At 62.5% G+C, this 24,124-nt stretch overlaps 5 protein-coding genes across 5 annotated transcripts; 4 read left to right on the forward strand and 1 right to left on the reverse strand.

Annotated features, from left to right (window-relative positions):
* Nucleotides 1–547: 547 nt before the first annotated feature.
* Nucleotides 548–3,553, forward strand: CHLRE_03g150850v5 (uncharacterized protein). The gene is made up of 5 exons (XM_001695619.2): nucleotides 548–823; nucleotides 994–1,901; nucleotides 2,022–2,077; nucleotides 2,236–2,365; nucleotides 2,551–3,553. The coding sequence occupies exons 1-5, from the start codon at nucleotides 646–648 to the stop codon at nucleotides 3,004–3,006; spliced, it is 1,728 nt and encodes a 575-aa protein (XP_001695671.2). The 5' UTR covers nucleotides 548–645; the 3' UTR covers nucleotides 3,007–3,553.
* Nucleotides 3,554–5,937: 2,384 nt separating this feature from the next.
* On the forward strand, nucleotides 5,938–13,036 carry CHLRE_03g150900v5 (uncharacterized protein). Its single transcript, XM_043060511.1, has 10 exons — nucleotides 5,938–6,326; nucleotides 6,620–6,820; nucleotides 7,437–7,558; nucleotides 7,739–7,821; nucleotides 9,440–9,524; nucleotides 9,644–9,717; nucleotides 9,817–9,982; nucleotides 10,165–10,434; nucleotides 10,621–10,737; nucleotides 11,101–13,036. Exons 1-10 carry the CDS (start codon nucleotides 5,978–5,980, stop codon nucleotides 11,482–11,484), a joined length of 1,851 nt encoding a protein of 616 aa, XP_042925640.1. The 5' UTR covers nucleotides 5,938–5,977; the 3' UTR covers nucleotides 11,485–13,036.
* Nucleotides 13,037–13,199: 163 nt separating this feature from the next.
* CHLRE_03g150950v5 (uncharacterized protein) lies at nucleotides 13,200–15,043 on the reverse strand. The gene has a single exon (XM_001695500.2). It carries the CDS (start codon nucleotides 14,877–14,879, stop codon nucleotides 14,115–14,117), a length of 765 nt encoding a protein of 254 aa, XP_001695552.1. The 5' UTR covers nucleotides 14,880–15,043; the 3' UTR covers nucleotides 13,200–14,114.
* A 94-nt stretch (nucleotides 15,044–15,137) lies between these two features.
* Nucleotides 15,138–20,497, forward strand: CHLRE_03g151000v5 (uncharacterized protein). The gene is made up of 14 exons (XM_001695616.3): nucleotides 15,138–15,310; nucleotides 15,438–15,535; nucleotides 15,745–15,774; nucleotides 15,958–16,132; nucleotides 16,521–16,584; nucleotides 16,825–16,887; nucleotides 17,215–17,262; nucleotides 17,487–17,573; nucleotides 17,820–17,886; nucleotides 18,199–18,314; nucleotides 18,605–18,700; nucleotides 18,984–19,081; nucleotides 19,305–19,398; nucleotides 19,690–20,497. Exons 1-14 carry the CDS (start codon nucleotides 15,264–15,266, stop codon nucleotides 19,891–19,893), a joined length of 1,287 nt encoding a protein of 428 aa, XP_001695668.1. The 5' UTR covers nucleotides 15,138–15,263; the 3' UTR covers nucleotides 19,894–20,497.
* A 100-nt stretch (nucleotides 20,498–20,597) lies between these two features.
* On the forward strand, nucleotides 20,598–24,123 carry CHLRE_03g151050v5 (uncharacterized protein). The gene is made up of 4 exons (XM_043060512.1): nucleotides 20,598–21,223; nucleotides 21,451–21,542; nucleotides 21,669–21,874; nucleotides 22,091–24,123. Exons 1-4 carry the CDS (start codon nucleotides 21,068–21,070, stop codon nucleotides 23,449–23,451), a joined length of 1,815 nt encoding a protein of 604 aa, XP_042925641.1. The 5' UTR covers nucleotides 20,598–21,067; the 3' UTR covers nucleotides 23,452–24,123.
* The last annotated feature ends 1 nt before the right edge of the window (nucleotide 24,124 follows it).

Below are 24,124 nucleotides of genomic sequence, written 5' to 3' on the forward strand. Positions count from 1 at the left end.
CGTTGCAGCAGTGTTCGCAGCGGCGCAGGAGGCAAGGCCGCAACACCGGCCGCCATCGTCCCTAACGCGGTGGCAATTCGCCCACAGAATTTACAGGTGCATGCTTAGTTTCAATGCGGCAAGATGGAGGTGTAAGGGTAAGAGGATCGATGGCTGCACCTCAGCACATGGTGCCAGTGGTATGGTCTTGTAGAAATTGGGAATGATCCATTTGGTCAGTGTTGCGACTGAAGCAAACATGCATAACGTACATTTCATGGGTGAGGGAGGGCGATGCTCGCAACGTTACAGACCCACTCGGCCCGCGGGGGCCAACCTGCACCAACTGCTGTGTCCGCACCCCGGTCTTGGCACCGCTCCAACCTGGTATTGCCCGCGTGGTCGCGTCGGGCGCTCAGAGCTAACGCATGTTACATGGAAAACCTTCATGTCATGCACAATGGGCATCTTCTCCCCTGGGCGGCACCAGCCGGTGCTATGTGTGCCAACTGCAATCACTTCACATCTCCACTTTCCTCGCAGAACTTAAAATACGCATACAGCCAATCATCCTGACCGAAACACGCATGCACTCGGTGAACGCCTTTTGACAGGCTTGCACTAGCATCAGCGCTTTCGCCTTTCAGCCTCGGTTTTCTGTCCATCATGGCTGCACTAGTTGATGCAAGCTTGCGAGAATCTGAGCTTCTTGCACTGCGGCTTCAGGAGCAGGAGCTGCAAGAGCAACAGGATGCCCTTCTCGCTCAGCGGCTCGCTCTCGCCTGGGTTCACGCACCGGACGACGAAGTCGAGATTGTCAAAGAGGTCACTGCGGTTGATGAAGGTGGGATGCCGTCCTTCCCGTGTCCTCCTCGGTGCGGCGCCCAGCTCCTTTCCAAGCGCCTACCCAGAGTGCCCGCCCAACCCGCCACTTGGCGAGCTGGGCCATCTCGTGCCATGCGCCTACATCCTCACCTGCTGCTGGTCCCTGATGTGTCCCCCTTCCCCACGCAGACCCTGACGTCCGCATCGTGTCGGAACAGCTAGCCAGCGTGCGGGACATGCAAAGCAAGCTGGTAGCGGAGCAGCTGCGGCAGAGCGCCGCCGCGGACGCCGCCGCGCAGCGGCAGTCGGTAGCGGTCGCGTGGGATCTCGAGGAGCAGGACAAGATCAACGCACGCATCGCACAGCACGACCGGGCGTTCGCGCAGCGGCTGGCGTCCGTCGACCCGTATACCTGGCAGCATGTCGGGGACGAGATTGAGGAGCCGATTGAGGTCGACCCGCCCCGCAAGCGCCCGTGCCGCGGCGGGCCAGCGGGCGTTGAGAGGGGCGGGCCGGGGGCTGCGGGCAGCGCGGCGGGCGGGCCGGCGGGCCGGTCGGCGGCTGGCGGCGCAGCGGGGCCGTCCTCGACCACAGGCGGGACTCCGAGCAGCCGCATGAGCACTCGCAGCCAGCAGGCGGCTCCGCCTGGTGGCGGCGCCGCTGGGCCCTCTGCCACCACCTCGCGTCACAGTGGCGGTGCTTCTGGCAGCGGGGCCAGTGGTAGTGGCGGCGCCGCCGGCCCCTCTCGCGGCGCTGCTGCGGCTGGCGGTTCAGCTGCGGTGCCGCCGCCGGCTGCAGCCGCCGGGAAGCGGGGCGCCACCGCGGAGTGCCTCAGCTGCTGCGACCGCTTTTCACTGGACCAGGTCACGTGCGCCGGCGCGGACGGGGCGTCTGGCAGCAGCGGCGCCGCGGGCTGCGGGCATAACTTCTGCCGCGGCTGCCTGACCTCCTATGTGCGTGGTGTGGTGCGGGACCGCAAGTTTCCTGTTCTTTGCCCCATGAGCGCCGGCGGCGTGGGCGCGGCCGGCGGCTGCAAGCAGCAGCTGTCGCGCGATGCGGCGCGGTACGCACTTCGCGGATATCCCAAGGACCTGCAGGTGCGTGGGGGTTGAGGCTGCCAGCAATGTCCCTTGGCGCATTTTGCGTGTGATGCCGCCTTGTTGTGATTGGGTAGGTGAAGAGCCCACCGCGCCGGGTGATGCACGTGCCACATGCAGGCCTTTGACATGATGGAGGCTGAGAGCGGCATCGCGGAGGACCTGCGCATCTACTGGTACGGACATGACGAAGTACTATTGTGGGCAAGCAATGCAAACGCAATTGCTGGATGTCTCGCCACCTTGTTGACGCCCAACATTACCCTTAGCTTGGGTCGAGGATGTTGTCCTCATGTGTTGCTCTCTTGCAACTCTTGTTGAAAATGCCCTGCAGCCCGCACAAGTCCTGCTCAGTCCTCCTGATCAAGCCCGAGGAGCATGACATCCCCGATGACAAACCCATGTCCTGCCCCGCCTGCGGCCGCGCCTTCTGCGTGCGCTGCCGCATCCCCGGCTGGCACAAGGTACGCGGGCAGGACAGGAACAAGCACACTATCATACTTGGAAGCTTCCCATGCCACACAACCCTTGACGTACTCGGTAACTCTGTGTTCCCATCCTTAGCATGTGTAACGCGGTTGCTCCGCTCCCCTTTCTCAGCACGTGCGCATGACCTGACACTCCCGTACTCACGAACTTCGGACGACAGGGCTACAGCTGCGCTCAGTTCCAGGCGCTGCCGGCGCACCTGCGCTCCGCCGAGGACGCGGCCATGCTGGCGCTGTCGGCGCAGCACCGCTGGAAGCAGTGCCCGCAGTGCCAGCTCATGGTGGAGCGCTCCGAGGGCTGCAACCACATGCAGTGCCGCTGCAGCTGCGACTTCTGCTACGCCTGCGGCAAGAAGTACAAGAATAAGGAGCCCACGGCGGACAACGTGCACGGCACGCCGGCGTGCGAGTGCAAGCTGTTCGACGTGCCGGAGGAGGAGGAGGCCGAGGGCGGCGCGGCGGGCGGCGCGGCGGGCGAGGAGGAGCCGGTGCGGCCGGTGCCATGGCGCGGCGGGCGCCAGGTGAGCCGGCGGCGGTGCCGCTTCGCGGCCTCCATCCACGACTGCCCGCACCGCTTCAAGTGCTGGTTCCGGCACCAGGAGGATGGCAACTTCTGAGGTGGGGGCGGGCTGGCACTGCGGTGTGTACATTGGAACACCAAACACGTTGGCGTTGCTCCTAGCACGTTGGCGGTGCGGTTAAAGCGTTGAGGGATGTAGTACGAGTCAATCTGTGGGTGGCTAAACTGGGCGTTTGTGTTGCCGAGATGTACCGTACGGGTGTTGCAGCTGCTTGCGGGGCGCAACAGGATGGAGGATGTGCGCTTATCGGACACAGGGAAAACAAGGATGTGCGTGTTGTGCATCAGCTGGCTGGCGAAGCCTAGTGCGGAGGCGTCTTGGCCAGTGAAGTCGAGTGTCATGACCTGGCGCGTGTGCGCGAGCAACGTGTGTGCACATGCGTCGTCGTGTGCCACATCTACGGCGATGTTACGGCGGTTATACGGTATGGTCATGAGCATCACACAGCACAGGCTTCGGTGGGATACCGGTACTGGTGCCGGCGAAGGGGCCAGTCAGTCTCAAAGTTCTTGGGCAAATGTGAAGCAGCTATTGGCTTCGGCCTTTTGCTTCCAAGTGTTCCCTCATGTTAGCCGTCTGCCAGTCTTTGCCCTGAGTCTGCCACTCTGCCAGTCTATGGCCTATGCTCTCGTCATATAGCCGGTCCACTCAACCCACGTATCGTACATCTACAACCACGTTTCCACGCACATCCGCATCAACCGCAAGGGACATATTAAAGCCCCCAATCATCGGCCGCTCGTTTGTTTGCCCTGTTACCGCCGCGCACTTAACGTCTCTCCCGAATCACCAAAGCACTTGACGCGCTGCAGCCATCAAGCACTCACGAACGCTGAGCACGGGTCGGGCTACACTTTAAGCACGCAGCGACAGGACTACCAAACAGCTGCGCAGGCCCTGCAACACAAGTCCAGCAACCACAGCCATGCAGCCCCACCGTACGCAACGGCTGACGCACCTGCACGCGCCGAACTCCAGTCTCCGCGTGGCCGCCACCACCGCCTCCCGCGGGCGCAGAGGTGCGTGGCGCGGCGGACGGAGCACGGAGCTTGCCCCCGCCATCACCACGCTAGGCTCCCTCTGCCCCCATTCCTACCTCCGCGTTTGGCCGCGGCTTCTGCGCCCCCGCCGCTGTCGTCAGTCGTGTGCCATATGGAGTTTGCCGGCATGCCATTGCCGACTGCACTGGTGGACTTCCTTAAGACGCTTACTTATGTGTTTTGTAGATCACCGCCCCGTCTCCACCGCCCCTCCTCTGGCCTGGCCCGACCCGGCTGCTACATACCCGGCCTTCCGTTCCATTGCGCGGCACTGCCGCCGCCGTCGCGATGATGGCTTTGGCCTACTGTTGCCGGGCTGTGGTAGGTGGAGCACGTACGTACGCGCGCGGCACGCTGTGCTGGCAGCTGGTAGTGCGCTGGCTGCAGCATCATCTGCGTCGTCAACCCGTGGCTGGCGCCCACGTGCCGCCGTGGACAGCCGCCGTGGACACGCACCCTGATGCAGCAGCAGCTGCACACGGCCGCCCATCCCCCTATGCACCCTGGCGATGCAGCGCGCGGCCGGCGGCGGCGGCCCCCTGACGGATGACGGCTGTGCCGTTGTTGGCCGGTGCCGGCACCGGCGACCTGTCCCGCCCTTACTTGCGCGCTTGCCTCCTCGGCGCCCTCCGCTACCCCCCACCCGTATCCATCATTCGCCCTACTGCACTGGCGCCTGGCCTGTGGTGCTACACGCTCCCGCCCTGGTGCAACCCGCCGGTCCTGCCTTGTGCTGCCAGCCTTGCCCTGGCGGCCGGCGGCGCATGTGGAGCGTGTCGACCTCCCAGCCCGGGCTGCCCGGCCCTCCCGGCCCTCACGGCGCTGCCGGGCATGCTCACGCTCGGAAGGTACGGCTGTGCGATGCTGGGAAGCGCTGGCCCCTGTGCGCCTGCTGGTCGCGCCTCGACCTACGCTGCTGGTGCACTGGGGCCGCGTCTGGCCCGACGCGGCACCGTGCTGTACACTCAACAGTTCGGTACTTCGGTGCGTGTGTGCTGCGGCCCACACCCCCTCGACATCATCGACACGTGCGGCGCTGGTGCCGCTGGTGCTGCAGTGGGGCCCCACCCGGTGCTGCTGCCCATTGGCTCTCATGGCGCTGCTGGCAGAGTGTGCCGGCGGCGTGGAGGGCGGCGGCGTCGGCCACGCTGCATGCGCCTGGCGGAGCCGCATCCGCGCCACCCGCCCCTCAGGTGTGGATTGCGCAGTGCCTGCTGGGGTGGCGACATGGCGCTGCAGTGATATAGGTGCCGCCGCTGCTGACCCTCACGGTGAAGCAGCAGGCGACTGGCTTGCAGATGGCGCCCGCATACGACGACGTGCTCCGCGCGCGTCCCACCGCTTTCCTTCAGGAGGCCCAAAACGGCGCCGCGCCGCCGCCGGTGCACTCGCTTCATGTGCTGCGAGCGGCGCTGGCGCGGCTGTGGTCGCCGGTGTGGCCGCCGCGACACAAGGCACCGCTCTGGCGCCTGGATGGCAATCAATGGGGTGGCGGGCCTACCTGGGAATGACAACGCATTGCCGGCCGCCAATCAGCCGCCTGCCCCCCCCCCGACAACGACGGCAACTCACCACCTGCACCAGATTGCTTCGGGCCAGCGAGCGCGGCGGCAGGCAGGTGCGCCCGCCCGCCCGGGCCCCCTTGTGCCTTGTCGTCTCGCCCTGTTCTCCCCCTTCCCTTTTTCGCCCTTCCACGTATTGCTGCATCGCCTAGCCTCACGCCCGGCCTTCCGCCCCCTACCAGGCCCTGTACCCTCTCATGTCGTCTCGGTCCTATCCTGCGGGGCACGCCCCACATGACCCGCCAGGGGAACCGCTAGCCGTCAGTGCTGGCTGTGCGACTCGTTAGAGTGTGCTCATGCGAGTGACAGGGCGACTGCGCACCACTATGCTTTGCAACCCCTTGTATAGTATATCTGTTCACCCTGCACCCATCGCTATATTACCTTGCCAGTCAAATACCCACAATGACCAAACGCCCGCGCGACTTCGACATTCAGTGCCAGCTTGACGACATCACAACTGAGCTTAAAAAAGCTAAAAAGCAAGTGCGCGTGGCGCAAAGCAACGTGGAGGCGACCGAGTCCGCCAAGGACGCGCTCAAGGCGAGAGTTGACAAGATAAAGCAGAAGCTCGAGACGCCAGGTCTGAGCGAGCAGGAAAAGGCGGCGCTGATTGCGAAGCGGAAGAAGCGCGTCGCCAATTTGCAGTATGTGGACAAGGAACTCCAGCTGTGCATGGAGGTGTCGCAGCTGCGCAGCAAAAAGCTGGAGCTGCTCAAGGAGATGGAGCAGCTGCTGCTCAATTGGCTGGACGGTGAGTTGGGGTCGACTGTTGAGGTGTTGCATGGCCGTCAAGCGCTGGCGCCTAGCAGATTGAAAGTCGCTGTGCGTAGTGTGGGGACCATTGTTGTGAGCTCCATATGGCTGGGACTTATGGCGAGGGGCATGTGAACAAAGGGAACGCGCGTGCCTTGCGCTGGCCCCAGTCGGAACACTACAGGCCCTCAGCCCATTTCCCAGCTGTACAAAGCTGACAACCCCCAGGTCTTGCCGCGTTGAGGCCACGTGCTGAAGCGCTCGCGACACGTTCTTATGCGTCCCCTCCAGAGACGCCGGTCGACGATGCCGCCACCGCTATGATGGCGCGGCTCCGTGAGCTGCGCGGCCGCCTGTTGAAGCCTGGCGGCGTCATGGACTTCCCCAGCCCCGGCCTTCTCTTTGACCCCAAGGCCACGCAAGTGTACATCCGCGACTGCTACAAGCCGCTCTTCAAGGAGCTGGTGGACTCCACGTGCAAGGACATCATCAGTTGAGTTCTGTGGGGTGAAAAGCGTGAGCTGCATGCGTTGCATGAGCGATGCCTTGCATTCTTGAAGTTCATGCGTGACCTGCATTCGCACTGCGGTGCGCTGATGTTTCCTGCACAGTAACAGATGTCTTGCATGACGGGCACACGTACGCCACACGGCTGGTCTGGCAAGAGGCAAAACCATGTTTCTCCGTGCTCGCGCAGCATTAGCCTCCCACTTTCAGAATCACCTTAATCAGCATACATGGATGCTAAAGTGTGCTACAGTCACATCTGAAGCCACGGAGCCTATTTTCCCCGATGGCAAAGCAGGCTGTGTGTACAACAATGCCTGCATGTTACAGCTATCCCCATCGGCCTGTGCCGGTTTTTTGGGGGGGGGGCGGGGTATCCCGGCTGGGCCTCGGTGGGGGGTTCCTGCAGGGGCCAGGTCCCTCAGTCCCAATCCTAGTTGTGGGGTAGGGGCCGAACACTGACATAGGGACTCATACCCCGTGGAACACATGGCCGGCGCTCGGGGCACGTGGCATGGAGCATGAGACTGCCTATCCGGACTCTGATGCGCCCTCCTTACGCTTGTACCCAACGCCTCCTTGCACGTACATACGCCCGCAGTCACAGGCACGCCGGGCATCGGCAAAAGCTCCTTCCTGTACTACCTGCTGGGCCGGCTGCTGGCGCTGCCGCAGCCGCCGCCCTACATCCTGTGGGAGCATCACATCAAACCCACCAAGATGGTAGGTGCGCAGCAGTGCGATATATGCATATTACATTCACTGCACACCACGCACGTTGCCAGCAGCAGCACTGTAGGCAGCGGTTTATAATTCCGAGCCATCAGCTGCCTTACGCTCACTGTCGGTGTTTGGAGCCTCACGCACTGGAACTTGCATGCATGTGTGCCTTTGGACGCGCAGTGGCGCTATGACTGCGCAAGTGAAGAAGTGCGCACGGGCACCCGGCGGACCTTCGAGGAGCAGTTGAAGGACAAGAAGTCGTGGTAAGTGCACGATGGGTCAAATGCGTCAAACGGGTCGCATGGCACACGGCCTGGTTACATGCCTTGCATCTGCTGCCCAACCCTAAACTCTGGACTGTCCACGGCTTACATGAACGACTAAGAGTGTTTGGTTTTTTTGGGGGGGGGTTGTGATTACCAACCCACGCTAAACCACGACCATACTAAGGTAGTGGAAGACGGTTAGCGGCAGAAGACGGCTACGGCTACAGTAATACTTGTGGTGGACAGCACGCCGCGCGTCGTGGAGCGGCGGGGCGAGCGGCGTTGTCAACGAAATCGCCGCCTGGGCTTGGTTGCCTCACACCACAGCACAAAACGACCGCACCGAAACAACACATAAGACCCACGGCTGACCTGGCGACCAGGAAAGCAGCCCCGACGCCAGGCGGGGAGCGCCGGGCCAGGAGCAGGACATGCGAGAAACGGGAAAGGCAGATTCGATAGGGCGGGGCACAGTGAAAGGGGCCGACACGCGGTGACCAGACGAAAGGGACGGGCAAAGCGAAACAGAACAACATGTAAGCCCAGGCGGCGAAAGAGGCCGAGCAGGGGGCAGGGCACGGGGCAGGGCTAAAGGCAGGAGCCAGGCAGTCATGCATGGGCGCGGTTAGGGAAAACTGGATGGGGTAAGCAATGTGCGAGCCGCGTGCGGCTCCCCGAGGTCACTGCAAGCCTGGACGCCCCCGACGCAAGGGGGCGTCCCGGGGGCGGGAGGGCAGGGGCCGAGGCAGGCCAAGCAACCGGGTCACTCACAAAGTGGCATTGCGCAGGGCATAAGGTCATACATGCTAAGCGGCTAATGCGCTCCGGCAGCGGGGGGCGGGCCGGGCGGCGGTGCACCACCAAGGTAGGCGTGAAGCCGGGCAAGGAGGTCGAGGGGGCGGGAAGGCTGGGACGGCGCGGCAGGGGGTTCGGGGTCGCCGCGGCGGAAGAAGTATACAATGTGGGGAAAGGGGGGGGGTCCCCAGGTTTAGTTCTACGATGGCCCAGAACGAAGACAGCATGTTGCAGTACATATGGAATCTGCGTGTTGCCGCTGCAAGATTTTGGCTTAAAGCGTGCGGACTAAATGTCTTCTGCCACACTCCCCTTAGTCTTGTGCTGCAGATCGTCTCCTTGGTCTCGCATGCATGGGATAGGGTTTGCATGGCAACCAAAAGTTGTGGACATGCGGAAGCTATTTGAGCAAGTTGACGGTGGGACAGTCAGCCCGAGTTTGGCGGTTGAACTGCAGGGCCTACCCTGTCGTGCGTTATACCCGTGTGAGCCAGCTTTTTATCTTCTCGCTACGCTCACTGGATGTGCAACACCCCCCTTCCTTAACTTATCATGAATGTTACCCGCCCCCCCTCCTCACACATCTTCTTTCGCCACTGAACCCAACAATCCCCTCTCCCCCCCTCCAAGTCACTGAAGCCAGCAAGTAGCCCCCCGCCCTTGTACCTCCCAGTCACTGAACCCAGCAACCCCCTGGAACGAACTACCACCCACCCTTTGTGTGAGGTACTCCAGTATTTGTTGATGCCGTTGATGCCTGTGTCACCCTGGTTACCCCGCCCTGTGCCCTTATGCGTGCCCTGTGTCCATTCATGCTCAGGTACATCTGCGACGACATGATCCCGAACCACTGTGTGGCCGCGCGCGTCATCCTTATCACCTCGCCGAACAAATCCACTACGAAGGTAGTATAGGATCCTAACGAAACATCATCATACACCCGGGTCACAAGCAGAGGCAGCAGCAGCAGCAGCAGCAGCAGTTTTCTCAGTTGCTGTGCCTGCGGCGACCTGATATGTCGCAGGAGATGAAGAAGTCGGTTGCCAGAGTGCTGTACATGCCGCTGTGGGACCAGGAGGAGCTGCTGGCGTGCCGCGAGTGAGTCGCATATGGCGTACGGCTGGCTGCGCGTGAACAAGTGCATGCCATTCGTTTGTTCGCTTGCTTATGCATTTCTCTTGCATTGTTATAATACAGGAAGGTGTACAGCAACGTGCCCAAGGACCTGGCGGTGCAGCTGTACGAGCGGTACGGTGGTGTGGCGCGCTACGTGCTGCGCGTGCCGTCGCAGTTGCCGGATCTGGATCTGGAGAATCTAACGAAAGAGCTAGCCACGGCGCTGCACACATTAAGCATCGATCAAGTAAGTGAGGGGGGACAGGAAGGGCGGCGAGCGAGCTGAGACACGGCACTGTTTTACTTGAGCAGCATGGCTGTCCTGGAGCATTGTGTGTGTGTGTGTGTGTGTGTGGGTGTGGGTGTGGGTGTGTGGGTGTGGGTGTGTTGTCTGGCTCTGAACACATTCATCGCCTACCGACCCAGCAGGTCACCTCGGGCATTGGCAGTCTCGAGGCGGGGCCGGAGGTCAGCCACCTTGTGCTGCACATCATCACCACCTACAGCAACGACGATACCAACACCGACGAGTTGTTCGAGGTGTCGCACGTGGACTTCGCGAGCCGGTGGGTCGCCGACGCCTGGTTGGCCAAGAAGATTGGGGACGACCTCGCCAAGCTGGAAAGTCTGGTGAGGCGCTCGTCTGGGCCCATCCGCGGCTACGCGTTCGAGCGCCTCATGCACCGACTGCTGGCCAAGGTGCGGTGGGCTTCGTGGGCGGGTGGCTTTGTGGGCTGTTGCCACTGGCGGCGAGGTGAGGTTCGTGTGCGGGATGGGGATGTCATGTGCTGTGCACTCAGCAGGGCCCATGATTACAGTGCACAACATGATTACAGTGCCACCAGCAAACCCGCAAACTATTGACCACGTTGACACCACCGACAGGGTGGGACATTCACCATCCAGCGCATCGACGCCCAGCCCATCCAAAGTAAGGCTTGGACCCGCTCGGAGCCGGACGAGCTCCCACTGCCCGCTGCCTCCAAAACAAAGAGCTTCAAGGTGCGTTTCATTCACCCATCAGTGCGTGCGCGTTGGTTCACTTAAAAGCCCTTTTGTGTATGTGCGTGTGCGTTGGGGTGGCCTAGCTGGGCGTACTGCACGCACTGTAGGAGTACACCATGGGGTGTATTGCGTACTGGGTCCAAGCATTGCTCGCTGCACACACCGGTCCCCCTTGGGCACCCTGCTGTTGGGCTGTCACTGTGTCACCCACCGCTGTCACCCGCCTGCTGCTGTGTCACCCGCCTCCGACACACACACACACACACACACACACACACACACACACACACACACACACACACACACACACACACACACACACACACACACACACACACACACACACACACACACACACAGGACATCGGCGACCTCCTGGCGCACGGCGACGGCAAGCACATCCCAGACAACGTGTACTTCACGCCGGAGCGCACCGACTTCCCAACAGTGGACGCAGTCCTGCGCCGGGGCAAGTCGCTGCTGCTGTTCCAGTTGAACGTCTCCAGCCGCGGCAAGATGCTGAGCGCGAGCGCGCTGACGGACCTGTACGAGCGCCTAGGCGTCTCACGCCTGAAGCGCAAGGAGCGCTACACATCCCTGCAGCTGTTCTTCGTGGTGCCCCCCGACGTGCACGACAGCTTCAAGCTGCGGGCGGACAGCAGCTCGTGGCCTCCAAACGGCGAACAGCAGCCGGACGCCGCGCGCACCTGCGTGTATGTTCTCAAGGGCGGTGGCGCGTCGTAGTAGCCAGCAGTTCGGTTGCCGCAAGCACCAGGCTGGCACACACACATACACACACACACACACACACACACGGCGTAGATAGTGTCCAGTCTAGCGGCGGTTAGCAGATTGCGTGGGAGAGAAGGCAACTGCATGCATGCCTGGCTCTATGATGACGGCATGGAGGCCGGGTGTGTGTGTGTGTGTGTGTGTGTGTGTGTGTGTGTGCATTCAGCAGTGCGCGTGTGTGCGAACATGACCATGTGAGTGCCGGCAGGGCAGGGGTGCAGGAGTGTTGTATGCCGTAGTATTCGCACTGCTAGTACTTTAGATGCTATAGGGTGGCCGGTGTGTACTTGATGCTCGCTGGGACGTTATGACGATCTCAATGCCACGGGGGAGAGGCCTGCGCCGCGGCTGGCTTTTGCTTGAAGCTTCCGGGGAAACAACAAGCAAGGGAGCCGCCGTGGCGTACGAGTGCTTATCGACGACATGGGTGCGTGGGGCAATGAACGCAACGACACGTGGGGGGAGTATCGATGACCTTATGGGCACAGTCGCCTGTGGGCACAGGCGACTGGCTCGAGAGATGTCTGTCCCTTATTGTCACTATGAGCAGGATGGTGGCGATGAAGACGGTTTGTGATGGCTTTGGGCGGCAGATAGCTGAGCGAGGCGGGGCAGGCGACGGTCGGTGCACCTCATCTCTTGTCTCTTGACAAGGCCCGCTGCGCGGCTGTTTCATCGACGCGAACATACATGTATGTATTGGGGGGGAGATGAAGGTACTTAATTTTGTTTGTACATTTGTCGGACTCCTGGGGCGGCCTGTCCCGAGACGTTCCACGTGGGCATGCTGGGTGGCACGCCTGCTGGCAGGGGGCAAGGGCGGAGTTGAAGTTGTGTGACCTGGTTGGCGGAGCGCCCTGCTGCCCGCCGCTGACTGGCGCGTGCCGACCGGGGGCAAGGGGTTGCGCTGCAGCAGGGGACTAGCGGCCGGGGTCTCATGCCGGTGGGTGGGTGGCACCAGGAGGATGGCAACTTCTGAGGTGGGGGCGGGCTGGCACTGCGGTGTGTGCATAGGAACACCAAACACAGTGGCGTTCCTCCTAGCACGTTGGCGGTGCGGCGGAGGCGTTGAGGGATGTGGTACGGCTCAATCTGTGGGTGGCTAAGCTGGGCGTTTGTGTTGCCGAGATGTACCATACGGGTGTTGCAGCTGCTTGCGGGGCGCAGCAGGATGGAGGATGTGCGCTTAAAGAGCACAGGGAACAAAAGGATGTGCGTGTTGTGCATCAGCTGGCTGGCGAAGCCTAGTGCGGAGGAGTCTTGGCCAGTGAAGTCGAGTGTCATGACCTGGCGCGTGTGCGCGAGCAACGTGTGTGCACATGCGTCGTCGTATGCCACATCTACGGCGGTGTTACGGCGGTTATACGGTCTGGTCATGAGCATCACACAGGATAGCCTTCGGTGGGATACTGGTGCAGCCCAAAGTTCTTGGGCAAGTGTGAAGCAGCTATTGGCTTCGGCCTTTTGCTTCCAAGTGTTCCCTCATGTTAGCCGTCTGCCAGTCTTTGCCCTGAGTCTGCCACTCTGCCAGTCTATGGCCTATGCTCTCGTCATATAGCCGGTCCACTCAACCCACGTATCGTACATCTAAAACCACGTTTCCACGCACATCCGCATCAACCGCAAGGGGCATATTAAAGCCCCCATTCATTGGCCGCTCGTTTGTTTGCGAATAGAGGTTACATGTGGGATGACAGCCACGGGCAAGCCAGGGCTCCATAAACGCACGAGACACGTACGCACACTCGAGGAGGGAACCTCGAATGACCCCCATGCTCCTCGCCTCACTAAAGGAGGGGAGGAACCCCGAGCAAGGCTCACCGCAAACGCTAGCGCTGCTCACCTAAGCCGCGGGTCGGCGTCAGACTGACTGCCACTTTGCAAAGTGCAACTCCTACCCCAAAACACCAGCACCAACAGGGCAGGGCCCTCACACTGTTGGGTGCAGCCCGAAGCTGCATCCTGTAGACGGCCTAGGGCCGTGCAAGTTCGCTGAACCACGAGGATCAGCCGGTCCGACCCACCAGACAGCACAAGCCACAGCGCCCGCAACCTAGCGCAGGCGGTGCAGGCACGCCCACCGCCCAACCAAGTCCACACAGCCTCGCAACACCCTAGCACAGCAGACAGCGCCAGCCAGCCTTCGCTTAGTCGGCCTGCGCCAGCCAGCCTTCGCTGGACTGCCTTCGCCAGACTGCATTCGCCAAGCAGGTCTCTCCACTGTGTAGATGCGCCCACAGCTCCAGCCGCCGCCGCCCGGAAGACGCCGGTCCTGGCTCCCGCCGCAGCGTGCCCCTGTTCACGCGCGGCGAGCCCGGCGCCACGTCAGGCCGCGGCAGCAGCCCACAGCAAGAGTCGCCAGCAGCTCCAATCGGCCCTCCGTTACCGAAAGAGCCGCTCAGCGACACGCCACTGCGAGCCCGGCAGCAGCGAGCGCCCCGCCAGAAGCATCGCGAAGCCCTGTTACTGCCGCGCACTTAACGTCTCTCCCGAATCACCAAAGCACTTGGCGCGCTGCAAAACCATCAAGCACTCCCGAACGCTGAGCTCCAGGTCTGGACATCACAGGCTCACAGCCCGCATCACAGCCCCACCAGCAGCCGCAACAGGCCCTTGACGAACTGCACGTATTCACCAACGCCCAACTTGGACTGCCCGTACAGCCTGTCTACAAACACGATGGGCACCTCCTCGATGCGCAACCCGCTGTACTGCGCCCGCACAATAACTTCCATCTGGAATGCGTAGCCGCGCGACTTCGTAGCTGCCAGCAGCTTCGCCAGCGCGTCGCGGCGGTACAGGCGATACGCGCCTGTCAGGTCGGATGTGCGAGCGCCTAGGATGAAGGACGCCAGGATGTTGGCGCCGCGGCTTGTCAACTTGCGGACCAAGTTCCAACCTGCCACGCCGCCGCCGAGCTGGTAGCGCGTGCCTGACACCACGTCGGCGCCCGTCGCTCGCTGCTTTGCTATGAACGCCGGCAGGTGCTTGGGATGGTGCGAAAGGTCAGCATCCATGAGGATGATCCACTCCCCAGAGGCGTGCGCCAGGCCTGAGCCGTACGCGGATCCGAGCCCAAGCTTGCCGGCCCGCGTGATTAACCTCACGCGATGGGTTCCGAAAGCGCGTATGAGTTCGCGCACAGCGTCGGCGGTGCCGTCGGGGCTGGCATCGTCCACAAAGACAACCTCATAGCCCGCGCCTGCTTCCTGCATAGCCCTGTCAATCATCCACATCAGGACTGCCACGTTCTCGCGCTCATTGTAGGTGGGGACGATGATTGAGTATTCGGGGGCGCGGTTGGAAGGTGCCTGGCTGCCTCCTGCAGCTCCACGGTTCTGCGCCATCGTTGCGTGCCGGCTCGCCGTATTTCTGCCTCCGCTCCCGGCGCTGACAGCATAGAACCAACAGCCTATAATCGCCCTACATGTCTAGAGTAATCGATCAGGCCACGCAAAACTGGAGTCCAGGGCTTTGCCTCGAATTGAACTCGCCGCCAGCTGGCCTTTGGGGGCTACTGCAGAAAGTATGTATGATATGTATGTGCATAATTTCAAGTTCACTTCACGAGGATTAGCATTGACCAAGAAGTGCGGATTGGACTCCCGACAATCGCAGCCTTTTTGGAGTGAAACTGCTGTAGACATCCACCTGCCATCAAGTCGTGGTCTCGTCTAATAAATTAAACTTATTGGTGGTCTGTCCCAGCCGAGTTTTGGCTTCAGGACGCCATGCAAAGCCTTGCACTCCAAAACCCGGGCCTCCAAGCGCCTTGCAGGTATTAGCTAGACGACATTGACATGCATATTTGACGCTGTTACTGGCAATGGCTGGACGAAATCCAACAACCTTGCGTCACGTTTCGCCGGGAAGCACTGAATTCCGCAACTGTCTCGTGGACGCAGGCGGCTGGGGTTACGTCGCATTGCGCCAGTTCCTGTACGGTTGGCGACGTCAGTAGCATGGAGCAGCAGTCAGTCGACGGCCAGCAGGCGGCGGTCGTGTGAGTCGGGGTTGGGCGGGAGGTTGTTGCGCTGCATATGAGGCACGACAGGTGCCCTGCCGGCATGGGCAACAAAACACGATTTTGGCAAATGGTGATCCTCATTGCCACGGGGTTTTAGGATAAACGGCTGGTCATGGGGTCTCCACAACTTAAAGCAGAGGGCACAGCACGGCTACAACTGGTCCCGTCTGCTTTTGCCGCCGCAGGGGTCGCGGCGGCCGCTGCCACCGGGACAGGTGAGGTGACACAGCGAACCAAGACCCCCGCTCCATCCCCAATGCCAGCGCCATTTGAGCAGCTGTCCCCAACCTCCGCACACATGAAACTGTCTCACATACCCTAAGCTGCCCTGCCCTGCCAGCCCTGCCATGCCTGTCATCCGCACCCCGCCTCACATCACCACCCACCGCCCCTCGCAGCAGACGACGCCGCCGCCACCACCAGTACCTCCACCGCCGCCACCTCCGCCGCTACGGAGCCCACCACGGATGAGGAGCCGGTGGATGCGGACGCGGCGGCGGAGGCTGAGGCCAAGAAGAGCCAGGCGTACAGCGAGGACATGCAGAAGAAGATGGGCACCACACTCACCTACAGGCGAGTGATGCAAGCGGTGTGTTGGAGCAAGCACAAGGGGAAAGGGCCGACATAAGTGAAGGCGGGTTTGAATTGCATGAATGTGGGGTGCTGTAGGTCCGCGTGCTGCAGGCCTTGCCGCGCGCGTGCTAGCGAACCAGCACGTTGCTGTGGCAGCAGGGCTACGCGCAGTCGGGCTCCTGATGGAAGGGGGCTAGTAAATAGCAGCCGCATGAACCAAAGCAAGCCAAACTAGCGGGGGTGGAGCGCACCAGCAGGTGCTCACGCACCTCTACAGGACTGCTGCTGTCGCTGTCCCCGCTGTGTGCAACGCCCATATGTGTGTTTCCTTCCCATTCCGTTTCCCCTATTACACTCCCTCACATACTCTGCACACACACGTGCACAGGCACGAGGACGGGCTCAACTACAACCGCATCCTGCCCGACCTCATTGTGGGCTCCTGCCTGCAGGTGGGCCGGCGGGCGGTGGGGTTGCATCGAGGGTTGTGGACGCATGCCAGGTCGTAGGAGCCAGTATGGGAGACCATTGCCACGATGGAGCATACCGCATTCGCAGTGTTGATGCGCTCTGGCCCAACGCGCAGCGTTGGCCCAGCACTGGGCAAAACACACCGAGACAAGCTGCCCTCATGTAACGCTAACGCACCTGCCTTCCTGCCTCCCTTCCGCCACCCCCACTGCCGCACGCAGACGGTTGCTGACGTGGACCACCTGTACAACAAAGAGAACGTGCGGACCATCTTCTGCCTGCAGGTGGGAGCGCGGGGTCGGGAGGGGGGAGGGACAAGGGGAAGCGAGGGGGTGGGCAGGGAGCGGAGTGGAGGATGGAATGGAGTGGAGACGTTGGGGCAAAGGATGGAGCAGAGGGTTCCTGGGGTGGCGGCGCCCTGAGCGGTGTCGGTGTCAGGGGTTGCACCAGCACGCACTTGGCCCTCACCCCGCACGACATGACCGGACACAGCCATACAAGTAACAACAAGTCATGACACAAGACTGGCACTCACACTTACGCACTCAATCACATGCACATTCAATTACACACACATTCAATTACACACACATACTCACGCCTCCACGCAGGAAGACCCGGACATGGCCTACTTCAGTCTGGACATCATCCCCATCCAGGTGGGCGGGCAAGGGGGGGGGGGGCAAAGGGGGGGGATTGCGTCTGTACCCTACCCAGCTGTATAGGATTAGTCGGCGGAGGGAAGGCAGCAGGGGTGGAGTCACACTTCCGCGCTATGCCACGCAGCTGCCCTCGTCGCCGTGGTACGCCTGGCACTGCCACGAGCTGTCAGCAATCTAGGACAGTGCCACAATACAACACACGTCTGCCCGCCCGTGCGCAGGAGCGCTGCGCGGAGCTGGGTCTGAAGCACGTGCGCTTCCCCATCCGCGACTTTGACGGCTTCGACCTGCGCCGCAAGCTGCCCAAGGTGCGCGCGTCAGGGCTGGCGCCTGGCGGGGGCGGGGGCTGCAGCCTTGCAGGCCGGCCTATTCGCTACGTCAGTGGCTGGGCACGGTGGCTGGGTGCTATGCAAACATTTAGACAGAGCTGGGGCGCCAGCGGGACCCGCCCACACTCCACCTCCAACCTCACTTTTAGTTGCTACCGGTGTTGGGCTTGCCGGCTTGATGCCATGTACCCGCGTGCTGCCCGCTGCTCCGCCCTCATGCGGCAGGCCGTGGCTCGTCTCGCCCGCGACCACGACCCCACCGCCGGCACCGTCTACATCCACTGCACCGCAGGTGGGTGCATGGGGGCGGGTGACTGGCGGGGGCACGTCGCGGCCAGTCCCCGTGCGGATGGTGAAATGCAGCTACCCAGCTGCCTCTTCTCCCTCCCCTACCCCCAGCCTACACAACAACACACAACACACAACAACACACAACATCCCGCGTCCCAACGCGCCGCACACCAGCCCCATTCCGTTTCGCAAACGCACATCAACTTGGCACGCACACACACTCACACACACACACACACACACACGCATACACTGTCTTTGCGCAACGTTTCCTTGTGCTCTTTAACACACACACGCACGCACACCTGCGCAGGCATGGGCCGCGCCCCCGCCACCGCGCTGGCCTACATGTTCTGGCTGCGGGACTTCCAGCTGGACGCCGCGTACGAGCTGCTGCGTGGCAAGCGCATGTGCAGCCCGCGGATAGAGGTGCGCGCGTGTGGGGGTGGCTTGTGTGGCTCGTGCGCGATGCCGTATGTGTGTGCAGAGGGGCAAGGGGAGGCAACACGCTGGGCAGCGTAAGGGGTATGCCATAATGTAGTGGCCGCTCGTAAACGTTTGAAGCCACCACGTCAACACGCATCATGACGCGCACACACACACACACGCGCACACACACACACACACCTCTACACACACGCGCTCTGCCCCCAAGATGGTATACCGTCTACCACGTCCTTAATTAGCCATAAATGCAACACCCCCCCTCGCACGAACAGGCCATCCGCTCCGCCACTGTGGACCTGCTGGTGGGGTCGGAGCCGGTGCCGGTGACCATCGCCGTGTTCCGCACCGGCACAGCCACAGACTTCAAGGTGGGGAGAGGCCAGGGCGGGTGGGTGGGGCGGGGTCGTGGGGCGGGGTGGTGCAGATGGCGGCGGCGGCAGTCACGGCGATGCGGGACGTGGGGCATTCCGGCGGAGTTGTGCAGGCCGGGCAGCCGGCGAGTGTTGCAGCCTGCAGCCACCCGAACTCACAGCAAACTCGCCCTTTGAACTTTCTTGCCCCCGGTCCGCTCCTGTGATTGCTCGTGCTGATGCCAATGCCAATACCCGTGCTGCCCCCTCGCTTGCTTCCCCCTCCGTTCCCGCTGTGCAGATCGCGGGCCTGGACGTGGGCTGGCACCAGCAGCTGCCACTGGAGCGCGAGCCCGGCACCGGCCGCATGGTGCTGAACCGGGTGCTGCAGCCCGGCAAGTGAGTGGTCCTGCTGCTGCTTCTGTCTGCAGGTCACAAGCACAGCGTCTGGCATGCGTAAAAAAGACTTTTGTTTCAAATCCTGAAGCGTGTCCGGAGTCTCCATCCTAGGCTCGCACACCCCACCCGCTTGCTCCAGGCATGCGCACGCACGCAGGCACAGTCCCGCGTGTTCTCTTCCCTTGTGCTTTCTGACAACACGCACACACGTGTGCCAACGCAGGTACGCGTACAAGTTCGTGGTGGACGGGCACTGGACCTACAGCGCAGACCACCCCACTCTGCAGGACGGCAACAACACCAACAACTACGTGGAGGTAGGCGTGGACGGAGTGTGGGTTGAGGGGTATGGTGGTGGCCGAGGGAGCAGGCACAGAGGCCAATGAATGGGCCCCATGCAATATGGGACTATGGTATGGGCCGTGTTGCGCCAGAGCTAGCGTTGTGTGCAAAACTGCTGCGGACACTTAGTCGCCCAGCCACCCCAACTCCACAACCCATCATCCCCACATTAGCCCCCCCCCATTCATTCATGTACATTAAACACGTCGTCCTCGATGCGCGGCTAAGCCCACCTCACCTCACTTCACCTTACTCCCCCGCTCCAGGTCCTGGGCCGCGAGGTGCCTGAGCACCTGCAGCTGGCCCAGCAGCGGCTGCTGCAGCCCGGCGGCGACCTCACCGAGGAGGAGCGCGCCGAGCTGCGCATGATGCTGTGCCCCTGGGCCAGCCACGCCGCGCTGTACGGCGAGCCCACGGGCGCCGCCCAGCCCGACATGGCGGCCATTGACTTCGACGACAGGCTGCCGTGAGAGGAGGGCGGGAGCGGAGCCGGAGCGGGAGGCAGGGAGGAAGGGGGAGGCGAGGGCGGGGAGGGGGAAGGTGGCGGGGGGCGGGGCGGCTGTGGTGGGTTTGGGGCCCGGGTGCCGTGATGCGGACTGTGGCGGTGGGCGTGAGTTAAATGTGGTGTCGTGGTGTCAGGTGGAGACAAGACGGCGTCCGCGTAGGGCCGTGGACCTGCCACTTGTGCCCAGATGCGGCGCGGCTGTGTCGCGCGCGATGCGGCGGTGTGGCAGCTGTGTGACGCCGACGTCGCAGTCAAATATTGTGCTTGACTCAGCATGTGTGCCAGGTAGCTCGGCGCTGGCGTCGCAGTTGTAGCATGGCTCGTTGTGTATGGCGACACGACATCGTATTACGGTATTCATGTAGACTGTGCAGACGTAGGCCAGGACGGCAGCCCTATCTGTGACTCCGAGGACCTTTACGTTATCTTGTTCAGAATTGTTTCGGCAGTGCTCCCGGCATGGAACCACGGCCCACCGGCTGCATCGCCGAGTGATTGTTTGTGTGGAAAGTTTGCTCGCGTGCAGTGATACAGTTGCGGCCTTTGGGCTTATGTAACCGTGGCGCGGGCGCAAGCCGGGCAGTGATCCCACGCCCGCACACATAGGCCACGCGCCCACGCCACACAGACAACCGTTTATATTACGCGGTGCTTGTCAACTAATCACTAAATCACCAGACGCAGGACAACTCCAAGCTGGACTTGGGCAAGCGCCAGCAGCCTGAAGCCCTAAACACCACTCCAAATCATCACGCATCCAAGCAGGGCCCAGCCCATTGGCCCACCCCTGCCTCGTGCCCTGCCTGCAGGGGTCGGGGCGCGATGTGCTGGACTGCACTTCCGTTAATGCGGCCATTACGGTCATTTGACCCAAGCGCTTTCGCTAGTCCCGTCGCGCCCCATTTAGGTGCGGGGAAGGCCGGAAGCTGGAAAGCGCACGGTGGTGCCGATCCGGCCGTGTACTGGAGGGGCCGCATCGCACTACGGAGCACGCGCAATGTACTATGACTTCATCTTTCCTACAGAGCCCATCTCTTCGCCGCTCCTAGTTTAAACACAGCTCAATCACCTAACCCTAATGTCCCGCCAATTGTCAACAAGCCAGCCTGGGCCTTCAAGCACATAATACAAATATTGAGATGGCTAGGACAAAACAAACGGCTCGTAGGTGGGGCGGGCCAGGCTGGCACCAGAGCCTCGCCTACGAGCAGCATGAGCGCAGAGAGCGTCGGCGCCAGCAGGAGCAAGCTCGCGAGCCGCCCAGTAACTACTCTCATCATGTCGGCGATTACGAAGTAGGTTTACACATCCATGCATTAGGTGGCGAGTGAGGCGCAGGAGCAGCTCACCGTGCTCACGCACGAAACATGTCACCCCGCAGCCGTTCAACTGCTCGACCGCTCGCACGCAGGAATATATGTCGGAATAGGCGCACTGCGATGTACCGTACAGCACCATTTGTCTGGGCATGGGATACTATGCCCACGCAAGTTTCCGCCACCCTGCCCGTTGCCTTCGACAGTGGGAGATAATCAACTTCGCCGCGCAGTTCAACGCCGCCGGAGAAGCAACTATTCTCAGCTCGCAGAAGTTCAGGCTGGGCTTCTATGACTGGTGCGCTTTGAGGGTGGGCATTCCACCTGCGGGCCCACCCGCCGCCCACTCAACGCGTGCGGCCGCGCGCTGATGTGATTACCTCTGGCCGCCAAGACCGCTGCCCCCTCTGCGCCTTACCCACAGGCAGCTGCAATGTTCTTCGGATGTGGAGGGCAAGGGCAACGCAGCGCGGGACCCTGTGTTCCACCTCGAGCGCATGATCGTGGAGCCGCAGCAGCACCAGCAGTCCCCGACTGGCTCAGCGCCCGACCGGGTGCGGCCCCCGGCAGTCGCCTGGTACAAGCTCACAGTCCGCAACCGCACATTTCCGACACGAAAACTTGAAATGTGTAAGTGGAGTATCCTGCGCTGGTCTTGCCTACATATACAAGGCGGGGGGATTGTCAAGCTCACATGCTGATGACGCACGGGCCAGTGTTCTATAACACACAAGCAGACGCACACGCATCTCATTCACTCCACGCGCTGTGCATCCTGCCAAAGTTGCGGTGCCCCGCGCCGCCGCCTGCGAAACGCACCCCGTGATTGTACTCCCTGGCCTGCAGTCGGAGGACACAAGTTCGGCCGCGGCAGCTCGCGCAGGCACGGCTTGGAGGGCCGCGCACCGCTGTCGCTGGCAACCATTACAAAGCCAGGCTCGGGCTTCCTGCGGCCGGATGACGGGGCGCTGGTGGTGCGGCTGGAGCTGTGGCTGGAGCCGCCGCCGCCGTGCGCCTACCCGGCCACCCTGCCGGAGGACCTGTGCCCGGTGCACCGCAAGGCCGCGGCCGCCGCGGACTCATCATCCAGCGACGAGGAGATCGGCGATGACAATACAACCGATGATGGCGAGGACACAGCCACCTCATCGGGGGCATCCACGTCATCGGCATCAGCGGCCTCCGGGGACTCGGGCACGGGTTTGGGCGCGCGTGGCGGGTCGGGCGCGGGCACCGCGCCCTCCAGCTGCTGCTGCTGCTGCGCCAAGGCAGCCGACGTGTTTGACGAGCTGTCGTGGCTGCTACAGAACCCTGAGACCACCTCGGACGCCACCATTACCGCATTCATCACCACCCGCCCGCAGCCGGGCGGCAGCGGTGAGGCAGACGCCGCAGCAGGCGCGCAAGGGCCGGGTGGTGGCTCGGTAGCGGCGGCGATGGCGGCAGCAGGCCCAGCAGCAGCAACAGGCTCAGGCCGGCGCGGCTCAGCAGCAGCAGCTGCAGACAGTGCTGCCGGCGGGGGCGCGGCTAGCGGTAGCAGTAGCATCAGCAAGACGGCGTCAACAGCAGGAACGGCAGCAGCAGCAAGGACAGCGGCAAGAGCAGTAGCGGCAGGAACAGGAGCGGCAGCTGGAGTGGAGGCCAGCAGCGCCGGCGTGGAGGGGTCCCGCCGCACCTTCCCCGTGCACCGCGGCATTCTGGCCGCGCGCTGCCCCTACTTCCGCGCGCTCTTTGGCAGCGGCATGGCCGACAGCGGCACGCGCGACCTGACCCTGCCCGACACCGACCCCGCCGCCCTGGAGGCGCTGCTGGGGTACCTGTACGGCGGCAGGCTGCAGCTGCCCTCCCGGCAGCTGGCGCGCAGCTGCCTGCAGCTGGCAGACGTGCTGCTGCTACAGCCGGCCGCCGACATGCTGACTCGGCACCTGGTCACAACCGCCTCGCCCGACTCCTACATGGCAGACCTGCTGCTGGCCTCGGGGCTGGGCGGCGAGGGCGGCGGCGGCGGCCAGCCGCAGCTGCTGGCGGGGCTGCTGGGTCGCTACCCGGACCTGGCGGAGGAGCTGGAGGAAGGTGAGATGGCGGCGCTGGCGGCAGGGCAGCCGGGGCTGGAGGCGCGGCTGAAGCAGGCGCTGGCTGGCGGTGGGAGCAGCGGTGGCGAAGGGCGCAGCGGCGCCGGCGGCCGCAAGAGGCAGCTCACGGAGTGAGGCGTGGACGGGAGTCGGGGCAGGATGGCGCGTCAGCCGGGGACGGCGGGGCAGGGCGGGTATGGTGTGCGGAGTCAATCAAGTGTAAGGCCGCAGGCAGGTATGCACGGTTTCGGATTAGGCGAATAGTACCGCACGGTGTTGGCTGCATGTTGTGTAGAGATAAGCGCATGCGCTCACTGGCTGCTGCTGGAGCCGTCGGGCACGCTCCATGTATGCCCTGTTAGCTACCGAAGTCGTGACAGCCAGTCAGTCACTCGGCAGTTCCATGGCGAGGCTGTGGGACAGGCGGCCGCATGGACAGCAGTCAGGGTCAAATCGCATGTGTGTAGTGGCAGCCACGGATGGCCTTGCAGGGCGGCGTGAGGGGACGGGTGGGCCGATAGGCCGGATGGCTGCATGGGAAGTGTGATGTAACATATCAAGGCAAGCAGCAGGAGTGCGGCAAGCAGGATGTGCCGGTATGTAGCAGGACGTGAGGGCGTTGGCGGGTAGAAGTGAGCAGGCGGCATCGCAGGTGATGTTGAGGATGCGGTAAAGCGTGGGCAGCGGAACAATGTGCTGGCATTGCAGTAGCGCTGAAGGACTGGAGTACATAGCGGATGTACACTGTGTACTAGTAGTAGTGGCGAATGCGCTATCATGAAATGAAGCGAATCCCGGTAACAGGTCC

This window comes from Chlamydomonas reinhardtii, chromosome 3, assembly GCF_000002595.2.
Source record: "Chlamydomonas reinhardtii strain CC-503 cw92 mt+ chromosome 3, whole genome shotgun sequence".
In the NCBI taxonomy this organism is placed as follows: Eukaryota; Viridiplantae; Chlorophyta; class Chlorophyceae; order Chlamydomonadales; family Chlamydomonadaceae; genus Chlamydomonas; species Chlamydomonas reinhardtii.